Source organism: Elephas maximus, chromosome 17 (assembly GCF_024166365.1).
Source record: "Elephas maximus indicus isolate mEleMax1 chromosome 17, mEleMax1 primary haplotype, whole genome shotgun sequence".
Classification (NCBI taxonomy): domain Eukaryota; kingdom Metazoa; phylum Chordata; class Mammalia; order Proboscidea; family Elephantidae; genus Elephas; species Elephas maximus.
In genome coordinates this window covers 86,732,028-86,755,931 of record NC_064835.1, presented here as the reverse complement: position 1 = coordinate 86,755,931, position 23,904 = coordinate 86,732,028, and the positions used below count along the sequence as shown (strand labels likewise).

Sequence of the window (23,904 nt, the reverse complement as noted above, 5' to 3'; positions counted from 1 at the left end):
TTATTTCTAAAATTAACTTAAGGAAAAAAAAAAAAGACCCATCAAAATTTTAACAGCCTTCTTTGCAAAAATGGAAGAGCCAATCCTCAAATGCATATGGAGCTGCAAGGAGCCCCAAACAGCCAAATCAATTTTGAAAACAAAGAAAAAAGGAGGACTCACACTTCCCAATTTCAAAAGATACTATAAAACTAGGGGGTGGGGCCAAGATGGCGGAGTATGTCAGACGCTTCCAGTGAACCCTCTTACGATGAAGACCAGAATAAACAAGTGAAAAGATTATATTTATGACAAGCTAGGAGCCCTGAACATTAAAGGCCATGTTAGAAAATGGACAGAGTGGCAGGGGGAGGGAGAGACGGTTCAGAAGCAGAGAGGAGCTGCCAGACCTGAATTGCCGAGATCCCTCAGGCACCATTCCCCGGAGCGGCTGCACTGGACTGGTGGTAGCGTCCGGCCGTAGTTTCCCTGGAGAGAAACATCCAGCCGCACAGCCTAGTCACACCTCAGGAACCAGAGAAGAATGGTGGTCTTGGCAAAACTAAGTACTTGAGTATATTTTACCATGCCCACCGCCCCAAAGCCGACTTCAGTGGCCGTTGATTTCCCTGGGCCTGAGACAGGTCCTGTTGCGCACTCTGAGCCATTCTCCCAGCCTTGGAGAAGGAATAAACTCATAATTGGGGAAAAGAAAATCTGCCAGCTCCACTAACCTGGGGAGCTCAGGACAGAAGCAGCTCCTGTGTCCAGGCATAAACGGTCCGTGGACTTTGAATACCTTTCCTCCCTGCATGGACCTGTGTGGGCCCATTTCAGGAGAATAGGCCCTTGTTGGCAGACTGTAACTGCTTCAGCTATGAGATGGAGAGGTGGGTGTTTGATGTTTGACACAGCTTTGCTTATTAAACAGGGTCCTCACCACCCACATCAGGGGCCTAAGGACTGGTGGCTCCACTCAGGTCACCCAACCACCAGTGACTGGGGTCTAAGGATGACTGGTACCTCCCGGTCCTTACAACCAAAAGCATTGGGTGCCCAAGGTCCATCTGCAGAGCCCACCCGCCTGTGCGCTCTAGGGAACAGAGATGCGCTTTCCTCACAGACACTCGGGACGGTTGTCAGCCCCCTGCCTCGTTCAGAGTGTGACCCCCTGCTGCAACCAGATACCGGTATCTACACCAATTACCCCACCCCCCCAAAAACTGTAGGACAGAGCCTGTACTACACACTTGATGACCAACTACCTGGACACCTGAGCTAAATCCATACAAGAAAAGTGAATGGACTCCTAGGCTCACATACCTGGTAACAACTCTAGCCATCTGGTGACAGGACGTTAGAGCTTCAAGGGCGAAAATAATCAAGCTAGCTCACTCAAGCAGCCTATCTGGGCATATCAAAACAAAACATACTATGAAACTACAGTAATCAAGACAGTCTGGTGCTCATATAATGATAGACATATAGACCAATGGAACAGAATCGAGAGTCCAGAAATAAACTCAGACACCTCTGGTCAACTGATTTGTGACAGGGCTGCTACGTCCATTCAGTGGAGAAAGTATAGTCTCTTCAATAAATGATGCTTAGACAACTGGATTGCTGAATGCAAAAGAATGAAGTCAGGCCCATACCTCACACCATATACAAAAATTGACTCAAAATGGATCAACAGCCTAAATGTAAAAACTAAATCCATAAACCTCTTAGAACAAAACATAGGAGTAATGCTTTGCGATCTAGTTTTTTACAATAGATTCACAAGTACGACACCAAAAGCACAAGCAACAGAAGACAAAATACACTAAGTTGACTTCATCAAACCATAAAGCTTTTGTGCATCAAAGGACTTTATCAACAAGATGAAAAGAGAATCTACAAAACAGGAGAAAATACTTGGGACCCATATATTGAACAAGGGTTTAATATCCGGAATGTATAAAGAACTCATACAACCTAACAACAAAAAGACAAAGAACTCAATCAAAAAATGGGCAAAGGATTTGAATAGACATCATTAATGAAGATATACAAATGGCCAACAAGAACAGGAAAAGATGCTCAACATCATGAGTCATTAAAAAAAAAAGGAAAATGCAAATCGAAAACACAGTGAAATGCCATTTCACCCCAACTAGAATGGCTATGATCAGAAAAGCAGAAAACAGCAAGAGTTGACAAGGATGTGGAAAAACTGGATATTGCATCCATTGCTGCACCACTGTAAAATGAGGAGTCACAATTTGGTGACTCCTTAAAAAGTTAAACATAAATTACTATATGACCTGCAATTCCACTCCTAGGTACATACCCAAAAGAATTGAAAGCACGGACTCAAATACATACTTGTCCACCAATGTTCACTGTAGAACTGTTCACAGTGGCCAAAGGTGAAAACTCGCTTAATGTCCATCAGCAGACGGGTGGGTAAACAGAACATGGTATGTACACACGACTGAATATACTCGCTAAATGTCCATCAACAGACAGGTGGGTAAACAGAACACGGTATGTACACACGACTGAATATACTCGCTAAATGTCCATCGATAGATGGGTGGGTAAACAGAACACAGTATGTACACACAACTGAATATTACTCAGCCATAAAGAGAAATGAAGTCCTGATACCTGCTACAGCATGGAAGAACCCTGAAAAGTTTATGCTAAGGGAAATAAGTCAGTCACAAAAGGGCAAATATTGTGTGATCCCATTTATATGAAATTACCTAGAATAGATAAATCTAGAGAGACCCAAGTTTATTAGTGGTTGCCAGGGATGGGAAGGAGGGGGGAAGGGGAATCACTGCTTAGGGAGCACAGAGCTACTGTCAGGTGACGGAGAAAACTGGAAACGGATAGTGGGGATGGTTGCACAACATGATGAACATAATGTCAATAAACTGGACCTGTAAAAAAAAATTTGAAATGGCAAAAGTTTTGTTATATATATTCTTTTACCACAGGAAAAAAAGACCAAAAATGCACAAGAAAAATGGACAAAAGAAATGGATGACTCAGAAAGAGATATAAAAATGGCCTTAAACATACAAAAAGATATTCAACTTCACTCATAAGAGAAGAAACGGAAATTAAAACTACACTGAAATACCATCTCACTGAATGAATACACTGGAATACTGCACACCATTTCGTCAAAAATTCAAAAGCTTGGCAGTACAACCCGCTGGCGATACCGTGGGGAAGCAGGCACTCCTGGTGGAAATGTCAAACGGCACGGTCCCTGAGGAGGGGCCTGCGGCGACACCGTGGGGAAGCAGGCACTCCTGGTGGGAATGTCAAACGGCACGGTCCCTGAGGAGGGGCCTGCGGCGACACCTACAAAACTGCACATGCATTTGCCCTTTGAGCAAGCAATCCCACTTCTAAGAATTTATCTTGAAAATACACCTCCAACAATACAAAAATACAAAGTCACAAGGTTTTTCATTCTAGCATTATTTGTAATAGCAAATTGTTGGAAACGACCTAAATTTTCAAGCATAGGAGACTGGTTAAATTAACTATGGTGTTTATATCCACACGATGGAGTACTATGCAGCTGTCCAAAGAAACGAGGATGATCTCTATGAACTAATACGGAGTGATTTCCAAGAGATGTTAGCAAGTGAAAAAAGCAGAGGGAAAACAAGCATTTATAGCATGTTACCTTTCCTTTGGGAAGAAGGGGGAAAGAAGAAACAATTGTATTTGTATCTTATTATGAAAACACACAAAGACACACGAAGAGGGTGGAGATGTGGAGACGAGATGAAAGGCACACAGGAGGGAATGAGCCTTCTCTGAGCATTAATTTTTACTTCTTCGCAAGGTTTTGACTTTTGAAAGCATGTCAGTATTCTACATATTCAAAAAATAAAATAAAGACTAAAGAAGGGGGAAAAAAATCCAATAAATGAATCTAATGCTATTCCAACAAAAACCACAACTGCAGTGAAAGGAAAAAAGAACCAATCTAAGTCATTTATAAACACAATATCTGAGTCTATACTCTCAAGTCTTGGGCGATGTAGTATGCGGGGTAGGAAGGAAAGAACTGCAAACAGACCGTGCACGATTTTTAAGTTGGTCTGTTTACTGCGGTGCCATGGGTGAAGAAATTCTGAAACTACTTTAGATGCATCCTGGGATTGAACAAATAAGTAGAAGAAGGGGCATACAACATAATTTAAGCGTGTGTGTGTGTGTGTGTGTGTGTGTGTGTAGAAACAGTGGGGAGGAGGGAGCATGGCGAGTGTGTAAGTCCATGAGTCAGTGCATAAGCACACAATAAAAGGGGGAAAATTTTAACAACAGCAAGCCTGAGTAAAAGGCATGCAGATGTTCTTTGTTATATTTTTATAACTTTTTCAAGTTTGAAATTATTTCCAAATAAATGTTTTGTTTTGTAATTTTTCATGTATAGGAGTATATTTAAAATATTTTCCTCTGAAAAATTAGCTTATTACTTTCCTAGCACATGTATACTTCATGGTGCTGTCATAATTAACCAATATCTTGTAACGAAAGTACGTGAAAAAGTTCTAGGGTATAAAAATAGAGAAAATCAGACTTTTAAGGTATAACTTACACAAACATTAGATAAAATACCAGCGCTCTTTCACTTTAGTATGATATTTATATGTGGCTCTAATGTAATTATCAAAATATTTTCATGTCAACATACCTGGGTAATTACATTTAAATGTCACTATTTATAATAGCCTGTTTCTTGAGTTTCCTTATTTCCCCAAATAGTCACTGTTTATTTTGCTATATGATCCAAAAAGGATGGATCTTTAAGCTACTTACTCTTCCAATGATCGATCGAGGCCCCGGTCGGGAGACCGATGGTGAGCACGTTCTGGCGAGTGGCATTTGGTGTTTGGCTTTAGAGTAGTGCTCATATGGTACGCATTGCTTGAATAATTCTGGCGGCGAAGTTCTTGTACAGCTCTCTCCCTGAAGCAAAACAATGATGTTTTTCAATTTTATGTTCAGTGACATTATTAAAACTGTGATAAAGTGTAGCTTAAAACAGACTTTAAAATCTAACCATCACGTGACTGCCCTGACAGGGAACACAACAGAGAACCCCTGAGGAAGCAGGAGAGCAGTTGGATGCAGACCCCAAATTCTCGTAAAAAGACCAGACTTAATGGTCTGACTGAGACTAGAAGGACCCCGGAGGTCATGGTCCCCAGATCTTCCGTTAGCCCAGGACAGGAACCCTTCCCAAAGCCAACTCTTCGGACAGGGATTAGACTGGACTATGGTATGGAAAATGATACTGGTGAGGAGTGGGCTTCTTGGATCAAGTAGACACATGAGACTTTGTTGGCATCTCTTGTCTGGAGGGGAGATGAGAGGGCAGAGGGGGCCAGAAGCTGGCTGAATGGACATGAGCAGAGAGAGTGGGGGGAAGAACTGTGCTATCTCATTAGAGGGAGAGCAATCAGGAGTGCATAGCAAGGTGTATGTAAAATTTTGCATGAGAGACTGACTTGATTTGTAAACCTTCACTTAAAGCACAATAAAAATTAATTAAAAAAAAGAATACTCCATAAAAATGCAAAAAAAAAAATCTAACCATCACAAAGTAACCAAACCTAGTCGTTACCTAGGAAACAATACTTTCCAGGCCAAATGCTGTGTGGAGATAAACATACCTTTCAAAGCGTTCTGTCCCGAGCTGTCTTTTGGTAATATCTAAATCAGCCTCCAATTGCGTTACTACATTTCTGAACTGGGCCACATCTCTACTCTGGATGGCCCTGGGTAAGAAAAGGGTAGGTGACAGCTGATTAAACTTAGAATACGGCCATGACTCTTACGGTAACCTATAGTACAATGGTTTCTCAGCTGGATTCCAGCCAAATGGTGATTTGTACATGTAGATGTATTAGTACATCTAAAATGTGCCATTTTTAGAAGTGGTAAATGTACAAATTAGCCTAGCTGAAAAACCTAAACAGTCCCAGGCACATTCACTTAGTTAAACCCTCTCTGTCTCAACTTCCCCATATAAGGACGGACTAACATTATCTACCCTACCTACTGCAAATCATTTATGAAAGTACTTTGAAGTAATGTGCAAACGCAAAGTAGTAAGATTAAATTATTAGCACTGGAATTCACTAGCGCCATGATTAGTATGGTCCAAGACATATGTTATATATATTCAGCCAAGTTGGTTGTACATACTTACAATGAAATTTGATATATATACTGCTAAAAACATTTTTAAAAAACTCTTCAATTTAGCAGAATCTTCCCTGGGGCTAAACTATGCCTCAATAACCCTGTGATAAAGCATACTATCATAATGAAAAAAAGGACAAGAAATGAAGGCTGTTTGCATAGAACATTTTATCCTCTCTGCTTGGGCTTGCTTTCAGAACTGCAGGGCAGACTACTGGAATCTGAATGTTAGAGACCAAAACCACGAAAGCATATCATGCTTATAGTAAGTGCTAAACGACGGTACTTACTAGCCAATCTAGAAAAGAGCATACACCTTAGGGTAGGAGTCGGGGCCTATTTTACAAGGCAGACTGCTACCTACCAGCTTGAGAAAGTGATCTTGTAGAGCCAGGTATCACAATAGCTCAGTCACAGCTGCCATAAGCTGAAAGCAGTTTCTGTACTGTACTTAGGGGCTCCCGTGCTCAGTGGCTGACTCCTGAGACCGCGATTCCTGCCCTTCACCGGGCCCCAGGCTCAGATGGAGGGGCAGAGTTGAGGACGGGTGAAAAAATTTTACAGATGGGATAGATGAGAACAGGGGCTACGGATCTTCATCAGTTCTTGTGAGAGATGACCAAGTTTATTAATAAAGCATTCAGTATCCAAACTGACTTTTCCACCCCAGCCTCCAACAAGGGTCTTGAAACAATGTGCTAATCAGGCTGGGAAGTCTGAAAACGCTAAAATCCATGTTCCGGGGAAGTCTTTAGCACTCTGTGAGTACAGGAATTCTTCCAGGTACCCAGTACACATTTATACGTAAATAAGGAAATAAAACCAAACCAAACCCACTGTCACTAATCCAATTCCAATTCCTAGCGACCCTATAGGGTTTCCAAGGCTGTAAATCTTGACGGAAGCAAACTAACACATCTTTCTCCCATGGAGTGGCTGGTGGGTTCAAACTGTCAGCCTTTTGGTGAGCAGCCTTGTGCTTCAACCGCTATACCACAGGGGCTCCACAAATAAGTAAATACTATGTGACAATGGAAAGACTAGGTAGCAATAACAGGTGGGTCTGTAAATACAAAAATTCTTCTGGTTTCAGAAGTGCTTCACCTTTTTCTAATCTGGTTGTAGTATTTCCTAAAAGTAATATTTTGGGTCAGACATTCTATTATACCCAAAGCTCTGCTGGAAACTACAGAGATGGCTAAACTTAAATTTAGGTAAGGGAAAAACAGGCAATAGAAATGAGTACTGAGCCTGTGCTAAGTGACAAGATCCCTTGTCCTCAGTTTTACTGATGGTAAATTACGGGTGCTAAATTAACTAAACTCTAGTTTTAAAATCCTACTAATTTACAAAGTACCAAAACATTGAATAAAAATGACTTTATATTGTTAGTCAACTCACATTTTATTTTCTGCCAGACAAAGGTGTTCTTTAAGGAGCTGGATTTCAGACTCTTTTTCTTGAAGCGCTATCTGAGACTGATACTCTTTGTCTCGATTGGCCACCAGCAAAGCTTCCAGGTTCTGCATAGAGATCCTCTCATTTGTCATCTGACTCCTGAGGAGTTCTATTTCAGAACGAGCAGAATCTAATTCATTCTCCATCTGTATGATAGTAAGAAGATATCTACACTTATTCCCATCCGTTCACTTGTAAGATAAAGCTTCTGTATTGTTATAAACTTCACAACCATTCTTAATACCTTGATGTGAAATTGTGTCATCCTTCCTACCAAATACACACACACCAGTTTCCCCAATTCTCAGATCATATTAGAAAATTCATTTTAAGAATTGTTAATCCCAAACTGCAAATATTTCCATTTTCAGCTTTGATATTTCCTTGTGTACTTCTGCAAGACTGACGTGGTGATATCTGTAACTACTGCGTGTCCTTAGTTAGGTGAGTTATAAACATCCAACCCCCCTATGGAGTGTCATTGTTAAAGTATCCAAGGAGTAAATGCACACTCCCTAGCTTGCATAAACCTGTAGAAAACCTCCCTTTTGAAGGTAATTTTGAGCCTAGAATATACTCTTGAAGCGAATTATTTCTTGCTTCTTCAAAAGGAGGAAAACCAGGCATTACTATTTAGAAAGAAATTATTCCTTACCTCATAATACAGATTATAATAAATTCTAAATGTATTTTAAGAGTAAAATGTGAACAGACAAACTTAAATAAAACTGCAAGAAAACAGAAGTGAATAAACATGAAATGATTGGTGGAGGGGTAGGTAAGGGAAGAACTTTCTAGGCTTAGATACAATGGAAAAACAGTTAAGTTTGAACCACATAAAAAAATAAACATTTTGACAGTCGATATAAACTTAGCCAAAATTTAAAAGGAAACAACTGGAGGAAAATAAACTCAATAAATACAACGATAACAACAAAGAAAAGATTTAACATCTTTATTTGCATAAAAAGCTCATATAAATTGAGGAGATCTATGGGCTAATTACATGACCAGAAAATTGACAAAACTAATTAGCAAACATACAGAAAAAATTTACCCTTACTATTAATCAAATAGAAATAGAAACTAAAACAAGATGTCACTTCTAGTCTAGGGTTCCTTAACCTTGGAACTACGGACATTCCGAGTGGGATAAGCGGTGTGGGGGCTGTCCTGTGTATTACGGAATATTTAGCAGCATCCCTGGCTTCCTAACCACTAGAACCTAGTAGCACCCACTCCATCCAAGTCAGGACAATCGATAGTTTATACAGACATCGTTAATGTTCACTGAGGGGAACAGCCTGTGGTCGAACCATACTGCTCTAGTCTAAAAAATTGGCAAATTTGTTAGTTTGTGTTGACGTACATTAAAGTGGGCAATCTCACACATTTTGCAGGCAGGAATACAATATGGGGCATCTTTTCGTTAAAAAATAGCTTTATTGTGATATAATTCACATACTATATAATTGACCCATTTGAAGTACATGATTCAACAGGTTGTAGCGTATTAAAGAGTTGTGTGATCGTTGTTTTAAGGTGCCATCAAATCAGTTCTGACTTACAGCAACCCCATGTACAACAGAAAAAAACACTGCCCAGTCCTGTGCCATCGTCACAATTGTTGCTATGCTTGAGCCCATTGTCATAGCCACTGTGTCAATTCATCTCATTGGGGGTCTTCCTCTGTTTCACTGACCCTCTACTTTATCAAGCATGATGTATCTTTAATTTTCATTCTCCCTTGCTCCCGAAGGGGTGAGACCAGTGGAGTATCTCAGATGGCTGCCCACAGGCTTTTAAGACCCCAGACCCTACTCATCAAAGTAGAATGTAGAACATTTTCTCTGTAAACTATGTCAATTGAGCCAGATGTTCCCTGAGACCATGGCGCCCATAGCCCTCGGCCCAGTAATTCGGTCCTTTGGGGGGTGTGGATTTGCCCATGGAGCTTCCATGACCTTGCCCTGAACAAGTTGTGCTGGCTCACCCAATTTCTTAGAGTGGGGTTTCTAGAGAAGCAAAACCAATAAAGCATATAAATATATATGGAGAGAGACTTATATCAAGGAAACAGCTCACGCAATTGTAGAGACTGAAAAGTCCCAAGTCCATGTACAAGGATAGAGGCTTCTCTCAATTCACATAACCACAGGAGCCGGCAAACCCAAGGTTGGCAGGCCGGTGGGTGGGGCTCCCACTCTCAGGCTGTGAAGATCAACAAGATAAGAATTCCAAGATCTGCAGATAAGTTGATAGCTCAAGTCCCAAGAGGCAGAGGTCAGATAGACAGGAAGCAGCCGTAGGATCCAAATCCCAAGATATGCAGATAAGCTGATAGCTCAAGTCCCAAGAGCCAGAGGTCAGATGAACAGGAGGCAGGGCGGGATCCAGAGGGAGCAAAGAAGCCAGAACATCTGCTTATATTTGGATGCAGGCCACACCCCCAAGGAAACTGCTTTTCAACTGACTGGCTGCTCACAGCAGATTCAACCATGGGAGTGATCACATATAAACACATAAAAACAATCATGGCCCAGCCAAGTTGACACACATCTTAACCACCACACCCATTACTGTGCACTGTCTTACCTTCGCCAAAGTTATCATTTATCTATTGTGCATTTAGTGTTTTTCCATCCCCATCCCTTCCCTCCCTCGTAACCATCAAAGATCGTTTCTTTCTGTGTGTAAACATTTCCATGAGTGTTTACAGTAGTGGTCTCATACGAATCCTTTTGTGACTGCCTTATTTCACTCAGCATAATGGCCTCCAGATGCATCCGTGCTATGAGATGCTGCACAGATTCATCATTGCTCTTCATCGTTGTGTAATACTTCACTGTGTGCGTGTACCACAGTTTGACCATTCATCTGCTGATGGGCATCAAGGTTATTTCCATCGTTGTGAACGATGCTGCACTGAACGTGGGTGTGCGTATGTCTATTCGTGTGACCACTCTTATTTCTCTAGGATACATTCCTACGAGTGAGATTGCTAGATCACATGGTATTTCTATTTCTAGCTTTCTAAGGAAGCACCATATCATTTTCCAAAACGTTTGTATCATTTTGCATTCCCACCAGCAGTGCATAAGAGTCCTGATAGCCCCGCAGTCTCTCCAACATTTGTTATTTTCTGTTTTTTTTTTATTTGTGCCAGTAATGCCAGGGTGAGATGGTATCTCGTTGTGGTTTTGATCTGCACTTCTCTAATGGCTAGTGATCACAGTATTTCCTCATGTGTCTGCTGGCTGCTTTAATGTCTTTTTTGGTAAAGTGTCCATTTCCTTTGTCCATTTTATAATTAGATTATTTGTCTTTTTGTTGTAGAGGTGTTGGATTTTCCTGTAGATTTTAGAGATTAGACCTTTCTCTGATTTGTAATAGACAAATTTTTTTCCCCAGTTTGTAGGTTCTCTTTTTACTCTTTTGGTGAAGTCTTTTGATAAGCATTAAGTGTTTACTTTTTAGAAGATCCCATTTATCTAGCTTTCTTCTGGAGTTTGCTGTTCATTATGGTCTGTATCCTGTTAATGATGTGTATTAGGGCCTCTAGCACTGAGTCTATTTTTTCTTCCATGATCTTTATAGTTTTTGGTTTTATATTTAGGTCTTTGATCCACTTCAAATTAGTTTTTGTATATGGTGTCAGGTATGGGCCCTGTTTCATTTTTTGCAGAAGGACATCCAGTTTTGCCAGCACCATTTGTTAAAAAGACTGTCTTTTCCCCCACTTGATGGCTTTGGGTCCTTGTCAAAGATCAGGTGACAATAGGTGGATGGATTTACATCTGGGTTCTCAATTCTGTTCCATTGGTCAATGTATCCATCGTCGTACCAGTACCAGGCTGTTCTGACTACCGTAGCTGTGTAGTAAGTTCTGAGCTCAGGTAGTGCAAGTTCTCCTACTTTATTCTTCTTCTTCAATAGTGCTTTACTTATCCGGGGCTCCTTTCCTTTCCATATAAAGTTAATGATAAGTTTTCCATCTCTTTAAAGAATGTTGTTGGTATTTGGATCAAGATCGCGTTGTATTTGTAAATCACTTTGGGTAGAATTGTCATTTTCACAATGTTGAGTCTACTTATTCATAAGAATTGTATGTTTTTCCATTTACGTAGATCTCTTGGTTTCTTGTAGTACTGTTTTGTAGTTTTCTTTGTATAACCCAACACAGTGCAGGTCTTTTATATTCCTAAGTATTTTATTTTTTTAGATGCTATTATAAATGGTATTGTTTTCCTGATTTCCTTTTTGTCATTATCTTTATTGGTGTATAGGAATCCAACTGATTTTTTTATGTTTATCTTGTATCCTGCCAGTCTGCTGAATCTTTCTATTAGTTCCAGTAGTTTTCTTGTGGAGTCTTTTGGGTTTTCTATGTATAGTATCAAATCATCTGCAAATAGGGACAGTTTTACTTCCTCCTTACTAATTTGGATGCTGTTTATTTCTTTTTCTTGCCTTATTGCTCTAGCTAAGAATTCCAGCACAATATTAAATAGGAGTCATGATAAAGGGCATCCTTCTCTTGTTGCTGTTCTCAAGGGGAACGTTTTCAGCCTTTCTCCGTTAAGAATGATGTAGGCTGTTGATTTTGTAGAGATGAATTTCCCTTCTACACCTACTTTATAGACAGTCTTTATCAGGAATGGTGTTGGACTTCGTGAAATGCGTTTTCGGCATCGATTGAGATGACCACGTGATTATTTATGTGATGGATTATGCTAATTGATTTTCTAATGTTGAACCATCCTCGCATACCTCGTACAAATCCTACTTGGTCGTGGTGTATTATTATTTTTTTAATATGGTGCTGAATTCTATTGGCTAGAATTTTGTTGAGAATTTTTGCATCTATATTCATGACAGATACTGGTCTGCAATTTTCTTTTTTTGTGGTGTCTTTGCCTGGTTTTGGTACTCCTGCTCTTTTTTGATTGTTGTCTGCCTGATATATTTTCTTCCATCCTTTGAGTTTTAGTTTGTTTGTGTCTCTAAGTCTAAGGTGTGTCTCTTGTAGGCAGCATATAGATGGATCATGTTTTTTAATCCATTCTGCCACTCTCTGTCTCTTTATTGGTGCATTTAGTCCATTTACATTCAGCACAATTATGGATAGGTACGAATTTAGTGCTATCATTTTGATGTCTTTTTTTTGTGTGTTGTTGACAGTTTCTTTTTCCCACTTAATTTCATGTGCTGAGTAGATTATATATCGTCCTTTCCTCGTTATTCATTGTTGTTGATTTTGTTTCTACTGAGTCTCTATTTTTTTCTTGTATTTTATTTTGATGAGTAGGATAGTTTGTATCCTTTGTGGTTACCTTATTATTTACCCCTATTTTTCTAAATTTAAACCTAGCTTTTATTTCTTTGTATCGCCGTATCTTCCTTTCCATAAGGAAAATCTATGATTACATTTCTTAGTCCCTTTTTATTGTTTTAATGTTGTCTTTTTATATAATAGCATCGCTGTCACTCTGTTTTGATTTTTTTTTTTAATCCTGCTTTGTTTTTTTTTATTTCCCTGTCTGGGTTGACTTCTGATTGCTCTGCCCAGTATTCTAGTCTTCGGTTGATACCTGATATTATTGATTTTCTAACCAAAGAACTCCCTTTAGTATTTCTTATAGTTTTGGTTTGGTTTTTACAAATTCCCTAAACTTCTGTTTATCTGGAAATGTTCTAATTTCACCTTCATAGTTAGGAGACAGTTTTGCTGGATATATGATTCTTGGCAGGCAGTTTTTTCCCTTCAATTTTTTAAAAATATGTCACCCCATTGCCTTCTTGCCTGCATGGTTTCTGCCGAGTAGTCCGAGCTTATTCTTATTGGCTCTCCTTTGTAGGTGAGTTTTTATCCCTAGCTGCTCTTAAAATTCTCTCTTTATCTTTGGTTTTGGTAAGTTTGATTATAATGTCTTGGTGGCTCTTTTAACATCTTTTAACATCTACCCTATGTGGAGTTCAATGAATAGATATCTTCTCATCTTTCATGATATCAGGGAAGTTTTCTGCCAACAAATCTTCAACAATTCTCTTTGTATTTTCTGTCATCCTTCCCTGTTCTGGTACTCCAGTGACTCATAGGTTATTTCCCTTGATAGAGTCCCACATGATTCTTAAGATTTCTTCATTTTTTGTAATTCTTTTATCTGATTTTTCTTCAAAATTTTTTATGTTAGAGCCAAGCGATTTATCTTCGAGTTCAGAAATTCTGGCTTCCACTTGCTCAATTCTGCTCCTCTGACCTTCTATTGAGTTGTCTAATTCTGTAATTTTATTGTTAATCTTCTGAATTTCTGATTGCTGTCTGTCTATGGATTCTTCCAGTTTATTAAATTTTTCAGTATGTTCCTGAATAACCTTTCTAATTTCTTCAATTGCTTTATCTGTATATTCCTTGGCTTGTTCTGCATATTGCCTCATTTCCTTCCTGATGTCTTGAAGGGTTCTGTATATTAAACTTTTGTATTCTGCATCTGGTAATTCCAGGAATGCACTTTCATCTAGAAGATCCCTGGATTCTTTGTTTTGAGAGCCTGTTGAGGTGATCATGGTCTGTTTCTTTATGTGACTTGATATTGACTATTGTCTCTGAGCCATCTATAAGTTATTGTATTAGTTTATGCTTGCTTACTGTGTCATAGCTTCTTGCTTTGTTTTGTTTTAGTATACCCCTATGGGTTGCTTGAGTGAGCTAGCTTGATTATATTCACCTTTGGAACTCTGACATCCTGTCCCCAGATGGCTAGAATTGTTATCATGTATATCAGTTTAGGAGTCCATTCAGTTTTCTTGTCTGAATTCAGCTCAGGTTTCCAGGTAGCTGCTCGTCAAGTGTGTGGTACAGGCTCTATCCTAGTCTTAGAGGGGCAGGGGTGATTGGCATATATACCAGTATCTGACTGCAGCAGGCGGTCACACTCTGAACAAGGCAGGGGGCTGAGAACCGACCCCTGAGTGTCTCTGAGGAAAATGCGTCCCTGTTCCTTAGACCATGCAGATGGGTGGGTTCTGCAGATGGACCATGGGCACCCAAAGTTTTTAGTTGTAAGGACTGGGAGGTACCAGTTATCCTTGGACCCCTGTCGCGGGTGGCTGGGTTACCTGAGTGGAGCTACCAGTCCTTAGGTCCCTGATGCCGGTAGGTGAGGACCTTGTTTAATAGGCAAAGCAATGTCAGACATCAAATACCCAGCTCTCCACTGCACAGCTGAAACGGTTGGAGTCTGCCAACAAGGGCCTATTCTCCCGAAACAGGCCCACACAGGTCCATACAGAAGGGAAAGGTGCTCAAAGTCCATGGACCATTTATGCCTAGACAGGAGCCGCTTCTGTTCAGAGCTCCCCCGGTTAGTGGAGCTGGCAAATTATCTTTTCCCCCAAATGCAATTTTTTTCCTTCTCCAAGGCTGGGAGGATGGCTCTAGGTGCTCAACAGGGCCTACCTCAGATCCAGGGAATTCAGACATTGAAGCTGGCTTGGGGGTGGGGGGCTCTGGTAAAATATATGCAAGTACTTAGCTTTTGCCGAGAGCGCTGTTCTCTCAGGTTCCGGAGGTGTCAGTAGGCTGTGTGGCTGGCTGCTTCTCCCTGAGGAACCTGCAGCCGAATGCTAGCCACCGCTCCGGGAATGGTGCCTGAAGGCTCCCCGCGATTTAGGTCCGGTAACTCCTCTCCGCTTCTGAATGGTCTCTTCCTCCCCCGCCCCTCAGTTCATTTTCTAAGCTTGCCTTTGAAGCTCAGGGCTCCCAGGTTGTCACAAATATACTCATTTCACTTGTTTTTTGGGGTCTTTGTTGAAAAGAGGGCTAGCTGGAAGCGTCTGTCTATTCCACCATCTTGGCTCTGCCTCCTTTTGCCTGGTTTTGGTATCAGGGTTATGCTGACTTCATAGAATGAATTCAGAAGTATCTCTTCTATGTTTTGAAACAGTTTGAGTAGTACTGGTGTAAGCTCTTCTCTGAATGTTTGGTAGACTTCTCCAGTGAAACCATCCGGGCCAGGGCTTTTTTTTTTTTTTTTAATTTTTCGGTATCTTCTCTTGTTATGGGTCTGTTCAGATTTTCAACATCATTTTGTATTAGTTTGGGTAGGTAGTGTGTTTCTAGAAATTTGTCCACTTCCTCTAGGTTTTCAAATTTGTTGGAGTATAGTTTTTCATAATACTCCATTATGATTCTTTTTATTTCAGTTAGGTCTATTGTAACGTCCCCATTTCGTTTCTTATTCAGGTTATTTGCATTTTTCTCCCATCAATTCGGCCAGTGGTTTGTCAATTTTGTTAATCCTTTCAAAGAACCAACTATTGGTTTTGTTGATTCTTTTTATTGTTTTTCTATTCTCTGTTTCATTTATTTCTACTCTGCTCTTCATCATCTCCTTTCTTCTGGTGGCTGTGGCCTTCTTTTGCTGTTCCCTTTCTATTTGTTCAAGTTGTGTAGCAAATGTTTTGATTTTGTCCCTTCTTTTTTGATGCATGCATCTATTGCTATAAATTGACCTCTAAGCACTGCCTTTGCTGTGTCCCAAGGGTTTTGCTATGATGTGTTTTCATTCTCATTTAATTCTAGGAATTTTTCAATTCCATCTTTGATTTCTTCTATTATCCAGTGGTTTTTAAGCAGAGTGTTATTCAGTGTCCTTGTAATTGATTTTTTTTTTCTTGCTTTTCTTATTGTTAATTTCTACTTTGACGGTGTTGTGATCAGAGAAGATACTTTGTTTTATCTCAGTGTTTTGGGTTTTGTTGAGGGCTGCTTTGTGGCCTAAGACGTGGTCTATTCTGGAGAATGTTCCATGTGCATTGGAAAAGAATGCGTACTTTGTAGCTGTTGGGTGGAGTGTTCAATATATGTCTATGTTGACTGTGGCCTTTAGATCTTCTGTATCGTTGTTGGGTTTCTTTCTTGATGTTCTGTCCCTTACAAAGAGCGCTGGGTTGAAGTGTCCTACTATTATTGTGGAACCATCAATTTCTCTTTTCCATGCTGTTTGTTTTATGTATTTTGGAGCCCTGTCATTGGGTGCAGAGATATTTACTATGGTTATGTCTTCAGGATGGATCATCCCTTTAATCATTACATAACATCCTTCTTTGTCTTTTATGATGGATTTCGTTTTAAGGTCTATTTTATCTGAGATTAGTATTGCCACTCCTGCTCTTTTTTGGTAGCTGTTTGCTCAATATATTTTTTCCATCCTTTGATTTTTAATAAATTTATGTCTTTGTTTCTAAGGTGTGTCTCTTGTAGACAGCATAATGATGGATTCTCGGTTTTTTGTTTTTTTTTTTTTAATCCCTTCTATCATTCTCTCTCTTATGGGTACATTTAGACCATTTATGTTCAGTGTAATTATTGATAGACGTTAGTTTATTGCTGTCATTTTGTAATTTACCTTTATTTTTCTAGGTTTGAACCAGTCTTTTATTATTTGGTATCGTCTTGCTTTTCTCTCCATTATAAAGTTCTATACCTACACAATTTATTCCTTCTTATTGTTCTGATGTTGTTACCATTTACGGATTAATCTCTCTGGTTCCCTGTTGTAAATCTTTTAGTTTTGAACAGTCCTTGTGCGTTCATTTCCTAGGTTGGTATCTGGCTGGTGCGATCTTGCATCTTGGTTGAGTACTTCGCCTCTTCATTTGATGCTTAGGGTTCCAGGATTGACATTTGTCTCTGTTTTACTTAGTTTTCAAGGCTTTTTGTGGAGAGACAGCTTGGTGCTTCTGTCTACAGTGCTATGTTAGCTCCGCCTTCTCTCCTTCTCTCTTCTCTTGATGCTTCCTGCATCATTCCATTTTTTGCCCCTAAAATCCTGCAATGTTGCAACTCAAGGCTTGAATTTTTTATTCAGTTCTTTAAGCTTGAGAAATGCTGAGTGTGTTCTTCCCTTTGGTTTTCTAACTCCTTTGTTCATTTCATATAATACTTCACTTTGTCTTCTTGAGCCACTCTTTGAAATCTTCTGTTCAGTTCTTTTACTTCATTATTTCTTCCATTTGCTTTAGCTACTCTGCATTCAAGAGCAACTTTCAGAGTCTCTTCTGGCATTCATTTTGTTTTTTTTTCTTTCTTGCCTGTCTTTTTAATGACCTCTTGCTTTTTTCATGTATGCTGTCCTTGATGTCATCCCACAACTTGTCTGATCTCCAGTCCTCAGTGTCAAATGTGTCAAATCTATTCCTCAGGTGGTCTCTAAATTCAGATGGGATAACTCGAGGTCGTATTTTGGCTCTCGTGGACTTGTTTTAATTTCCTTCAGCTTTAACTTGAACCTGCATATGAGTAATTGACGATCTGTTCTGCAATTGGCCCCTGGCCTTGTTCTGACTGATGATATTGAGCTTCTCCATTGTCTTTTCCACAGATGTAATCGATTTGATTCCTGTGTATTCCATCTGGTGAGGTCCACGTGTACAGTCACTGTTTTCATTGTTGAAAACGGTATGTGCACTGAGTAAGTCATTAGTCTTGCAAAATTCTATCATTCGATCTCCAGCATCAACTCTATCACCAAGGCCTTATTTTCCAACTACTAATCTTTCTTCTGTTACCAACTTTCGCATTCCAATCACCAATAATTATCAATGCATCTTGACAGCATGTTTGATCAATTTTAGACTGCAGAAATTGGTAAATATCTTCAATTTCTTCATCTTTGGGATTAGTGCTTTATGTGTAGATTTGAATAATAGTCATATCAAATGGTCTTCTTTATATGCATACAGATATTATCCTACCACTGACAGTACCGTACTTCAGGATGAATCTTGAGATGTTCTTTTTGACAGTGAATGTGATACCATTCCTCTTTAATTAGTCATTCCTGGCATAGTACACCATATGATTGTCTGATTCAAAATGGCCAGTGCCAGTCTCAGCCAGACCATTAAGTCTGGTGTTTTTATGTGAATTTGAGTTCTGCTCCACACTGCCATTCAGTTTTAAATATCATCTAATTAATAGATTTCTTCTACGGAATCGTGGATCAAAATATTCAGTATGGAAGCTGGGCACCATCCAGTTCTTCTGGTCTCATGGCAAAGGAGGCAGTTGTTCATGGAGGCAATTAGCCATACATTCTATATCCTCTCCCTATTCCTGACTCTCCTTCTTCCTCTGCTGCTCCAGATGGATAGGGACTAATTGTTGTGCCTTAGACGGCTGCTTGCAACCTTTTAAGATACCCAGGCACCATACAACGAACTAGGAGGTAGAATAGAAGCACTAAACACGTTATTAGACCAATTAACTGGGATGTCCCATGAAACCATGACCCTAAACATCCAAACCGAGGAACCAAATCCCATGAGGTGTTTGGTTATACAGAAGCAGCTTCAGCAGCTACTCTTTTGTTGTTGTTGTAAATATGTTTATCACACAACTTTGGCCAGTTCAACTTTTTACAGGTGTACAACTTATTGACAGCAATTACAATAATTGACTGTGGGACCCTACCCTTAATCTGTATGATTTTTCTATCACCATTAACCCCCCCTTTTGCCTCCCTCCCACCCCTGATAACCACTAATAAACTTTGGTCTCTATATATTTGCCTCTTGCTATCTTCCCATACAAGTGAGGTCACACAACATCTGTCCTCCTGTGATCAGCCCACCTGGCTCAGCACAATGTGCTCAAGCTCCACCCACACTGCAACATACATCAAAACCTCACCACCGGAGGGGCGGAGCCAAGATGGCAGACTAGGCAGACGCTACCTCGGATCCCTCTTACAACAAAGACATGGAAAATCAAGTGAATCGATCACATACATAACAATCTACGAACCCTGAACAACAAACACAGATTTAGAGACGGAGAACGAACTAATACGGGGAAGCAGCGATTGTTTCCAGAGCCTGGAGCCAGCGTACCAGTCAGGTACAGCACAAGCACAGAGACCTGCTCCACCCTCCTGAACTAACCCCGGGAGGGAGACCAGCCGGTTCCACAGGCGGCGTGGGACGCAGCCGGTAGGAGAAGTCCCCGGGAGGCAGTGACTGGTCTTGGAGCAGAAAGAGCAGCATCCAAGCCAGGGAACCGTCCCGCAGGGATTTGGACTGGACGTACCTACGCCATAAACACGGAGAGTTGCTCCACCCCCCTGAACTAACCCCGGGAAGGGGACCAGCCGGGTCGCACGGGCGGTGTGGGACGCAGCCGGTAGGAGAAGTCCCCGGGAGGCAGCGACTGGTATTGGAGCTGGGAGAACAGCGTCCCAGCCGGGACACTCGGTCACGGCACAAGCACGGGGACCTGCTCCACCCATCTGAACTAACCCCGGGAGGAGGCCCAACTGGTTCTCGGCGGCGGCACGGCCACGCGGCTGGAGGGACGAGAAGTCCCCGGGAGGCAGCGACTGATTTTGGAGTCGAGAGTGCACCGTCCCAGTAGGGGAGCCTTGACGCGGGGCGTGGGGCTGGAAGCGGAGGATCTGACCGTGACTCCAGCGGGCCAGACCCCCTGGGGGCAATCTCCACACAGCCAGCACACATAGGCGACGCGCCCCGCAGGAATCTCAGATATAATAGTCATTCCAAGCAAGACAAGCAACTCTGGCTATATTCTGAGGTGCTACTCTCCTATCTCTCTGTTCCCTCCCCCACCCTCCCCAGGCGGCTTCATTAACATCTGAATAGCCTGAGCCAGAGGAAGAACTCTGATAGGGATCTGACTGCATTTTTTTTTTAGCAGTTTTTCTGGAAAAACTAGTTTCCCAGTGATGGCTCAGAGACAACAATCCATATCAAACCACTTAAAGAAGCAGACCGTGACAGCTTCTCCAACCCCCCAAACAAAAGAATCAAAACCTTTCCCAAATGAAGATACAATCTTGGAATTATCAGATACAGAATATAAAAAACTAATTTACAGAATGCTTAATGATATCACAAATGAAATTAGGATAACTGCAGAAAAAGCCAAGGAACACACTGATAAAACTGTTGAAGAACTCAAAAAGATTATTCAAGAACATACTGGAAAAATTAATAAGTTGCAAGAATCCATACAGAGACAACATGTAGAAATCCAAAAGATTAACAATAAAATAACAGAATTAGACAACACACTAGGAAGTCAGAGGAGCAGACTCGAGCAATTAGAATGCAGACTGGGACATCTGGAGGACCAGGGAATCAACACCAACATAGCTGAAAAAAAATCGGATAAAAGAATTAAAAAAAATGAAGAAACCCTAAGAATTATGTGGGACTCTATCAAGAAGGATAACCTGCGGGTGATTGGAGTCCCAGAACAGGGAGGGGGGACAGAAAACACAGAGAAAATAGTTGAAGAACTCCTGACAGAAAACTTCCCTGACATCATGAAAGACGAAAGGATAGCTATCCAAGATGCTCATCGAACCCCATTTAAGATTGATCCAAAAAGAAAAACACCAAGACATATTATCATCAAACTCACCAAAACCAAAGATAAACAGAAAATTTTAAAAGCAGCCAGGGAGAAAAGAAAGGTTTCCTTCAAGGGAGAATCAATAAGAATATGTTCTGACTACTCAGCAGAAACCATGCAGGCAAGAAGGGAATGGGACGACATATACAGAACACTGAAGGAGAAAAACTGCCAGCCAAGGATCATATATCCAGCAAAACTCTCTCTGAAATATGAAGGCGAAATTAAGATATTTACAGACAAACACAAGTTTAGAGAATTTGCAAAAACCAAACCAAAGCTACAAGAAACACTAAAGGATATTGTTTGGTCAGAGAACCAATAATATCAGATATCAGCACAACACAAGGTCACAAAACAGAACGTCCTGATATCAACTCAAATAGGGAAATCACAAAAACAAACAAATTAAGATTAATTAAAAATAAATAAATAAAAATACACATAACAGGGAATCATGGAAGTCAATAGGTAAAAGATCACAATAATCAAAAAGAGGGACTAAATACAGGAGACATTGAACTGCCATATGGAGAGTGATACGAGGCGATATAGAACAATACAAGTTAGGTTTTTACTTAGAAAAATAGGGGTAAATAATAAGGTAACCACAAAAAGGTGTAACAACTCTATAACTCAAGATAAAAACCAAGAAAAATGTAACGACTCAACTAACATAAAGTCAAGCACTATGAAAATGAGGATCTCACAATTTACTAAGAAAAACGCATCAGCACAAAAAAGTATGTGGAAAAATGAAATTGTCAACAACACACATAAAAAGGCATCAAAATGACAGCACTAAAAACTTATTTATCTATAATTACCCTGAATGTAAATGGACTAAATGCACCAATAAAGAGACAGAGAGCCACAGACTGGATAAAGAAACACGATCCATCTATATGCTGCCTACAAGAGACACACCTTAGACTTAGAGACACAAACAAACTAAAACTCAAAGGATGGAAAAAAGTATATCAAGCAAACAATAAGCAAAAAAGAAGAGGAGTAGCAATATTAATTTCTGACAAAATAGACTTTAGACTTAAATACACCACAAAGGACAAAGAAGGACACTATATAACGATAAAAGGGACAATTGATCAGGAAGACATAACCATATTAAATATTTACGCACCCAATGACAGGGCTGCAAGATACATAAATCAAATTTTAACAGAATTGAAAAGCGAGATAGATACCTCCACAATTATAGTAGGAGACTTCAACACACCACTTTCGGAGAAGGACAGGACATCCAGTAAGAAGCTCAACAGAGACACGGAAGATCTAATTACAACAATCAACCAACTTGACCTCATTGACTTATACAGAACTCTCCACCCAACTGCTGCAAAGTATACTTTTTTTTCTAGCGCACATGGAACATTCTCTAGAATAGACCACATATTAGGTCATAAAACAAACCTTTGCAGAGTCCAAAACATCGAAATATTACAAAGCATCTTCTCAGACCACAAGGCAATAAAACTAGAGATCAATAACAGAAAAACTAGGGAAAAGAAATCAAATACTTGGAAAATGAACAATACCCTCCTGAAAAAAGACTGGGTTATAGAAGACATCAAGGAGGGAATAAGGAAATTCATAGAAAGCAACGAGAATGAAAATACTTCCTATCAAAACCTCTGGGACACAGCAAAAGCAGTGCTCAGAGGCCAATTTATATCAATAAATGCACACATACAAAAAGAAGAAAGAGCCAAAAGCAGAGAACTGTCCCGACAACTTGAACAAATAGAAAGTGAGCAACAAAAGAATCCATCAGGCACCAGAAGAAAACAAATAATAAAAATTAGAGCTGAACTAAATGAATTAGAGAACAGAAAAACAATCAAAAGAATTAACAAAGCCAAAAGCTGGTTCTTTGAAAAAATTAACAAAATTGATAAACCATTGGCTAGACTGACTAAAGAAATACAGGAAAGGAAACAAATAACCCGAATAAGAAATGAGAAGGACCACATCACAACAGAACCAAATGAAATTAAAAGAATCATTTCAGATTATTATGAAAAACTGTACTCTAACAAATTTGAAAACCTAGAAGAAATGGATGAATTCCTGGAAAAACACTACCTACCTAAACTAACACATTCAGAAGTAGAACAACTAAATAGACCCATAACAAAAAAAGAGATTGAAACGGTAATCAAAAAACTCCCAACAAAAAAAAGCCCTGGCCCGGACGGCTTCACTGCAGAGTTCTACCAAACTTTCAGAGAAGAGTTAACACCACTACTACTAAAGGTATTCCAAAGCATAGAAAATGACGGAATACTACCCAACTCATTCTATGAAGCCACCATCTCCCTGATACCAAAACCAGGTAAAGACATTACAAAAAAAGAAAATTATAGACCTATATCCCTCATGAACATTGATGCAAAAATCCTCAACAAAATTCTGGCCAATAGAATCCAACAACACATCAAAAAAATAATTCACCCTGATCAAGTGGGATTTATACCAGGCATGCAAGGCTGGTTTAATATCAGAAAAACCATTAACGTAATCCATCACATAAATAAAACAAAAGACAAAAACCACATGATCTTATCAATTGATGCAGAAAAGGCATTTGACAAAGTCCAACATCCATTCATGATAAAAACTCTTACCAAAATAGGAATTGAAGGAAAATTCCTCAACATAATAAAGGGCATCTGTGCAAAGCCAACAGCCAATATCACTCTAAATGGAGAGAACCTGAAAGCATTTCCCTTGAGAACGGGAACCAGACAAGGATGCCCTTTATCACCGCTCTTATTCAACATCGTGTTGGA

At 40.0% G+C, this 23,904-nt stretch overlaps 1 protein-coding gene across 4 annotated transcripts in view; it reads right to left on the bottom strand.

The window, feature by feature from the left end:
* TSGA10 (testis specific 10) overlaps positions 1–23,904 on the bottom strand; it is a 147,469-nt gene that overhangs the window by 20,930 nt on the left and 102,635 nt on the right. For 3 of the 4 annotated variants that reach the window (XM_049856556.1, XM_049856558.1, XM_049856557.1), the window contains exons 17-19: positions 7,603–7,805; positions 5,670–5,774; positions 4,813–4,962 (exon numbers count right to left, since the gene is read on the bottom strand). In XM_049856556.1, the coding sequence (XP_049712513.1) occupies positions 4,813–4,962; positions 5,670–5,774; positions 7,603–7,805 (458 nt within the window). Of the gene's footprint in view, positions 1–4,808; positions 4,963–5,669; positions 5,775–7,602; positions 7,806–23,904 lie in introns of those variants that run through there. The other variant, XM_049856559.1, reaches the window with a different exon arrangement.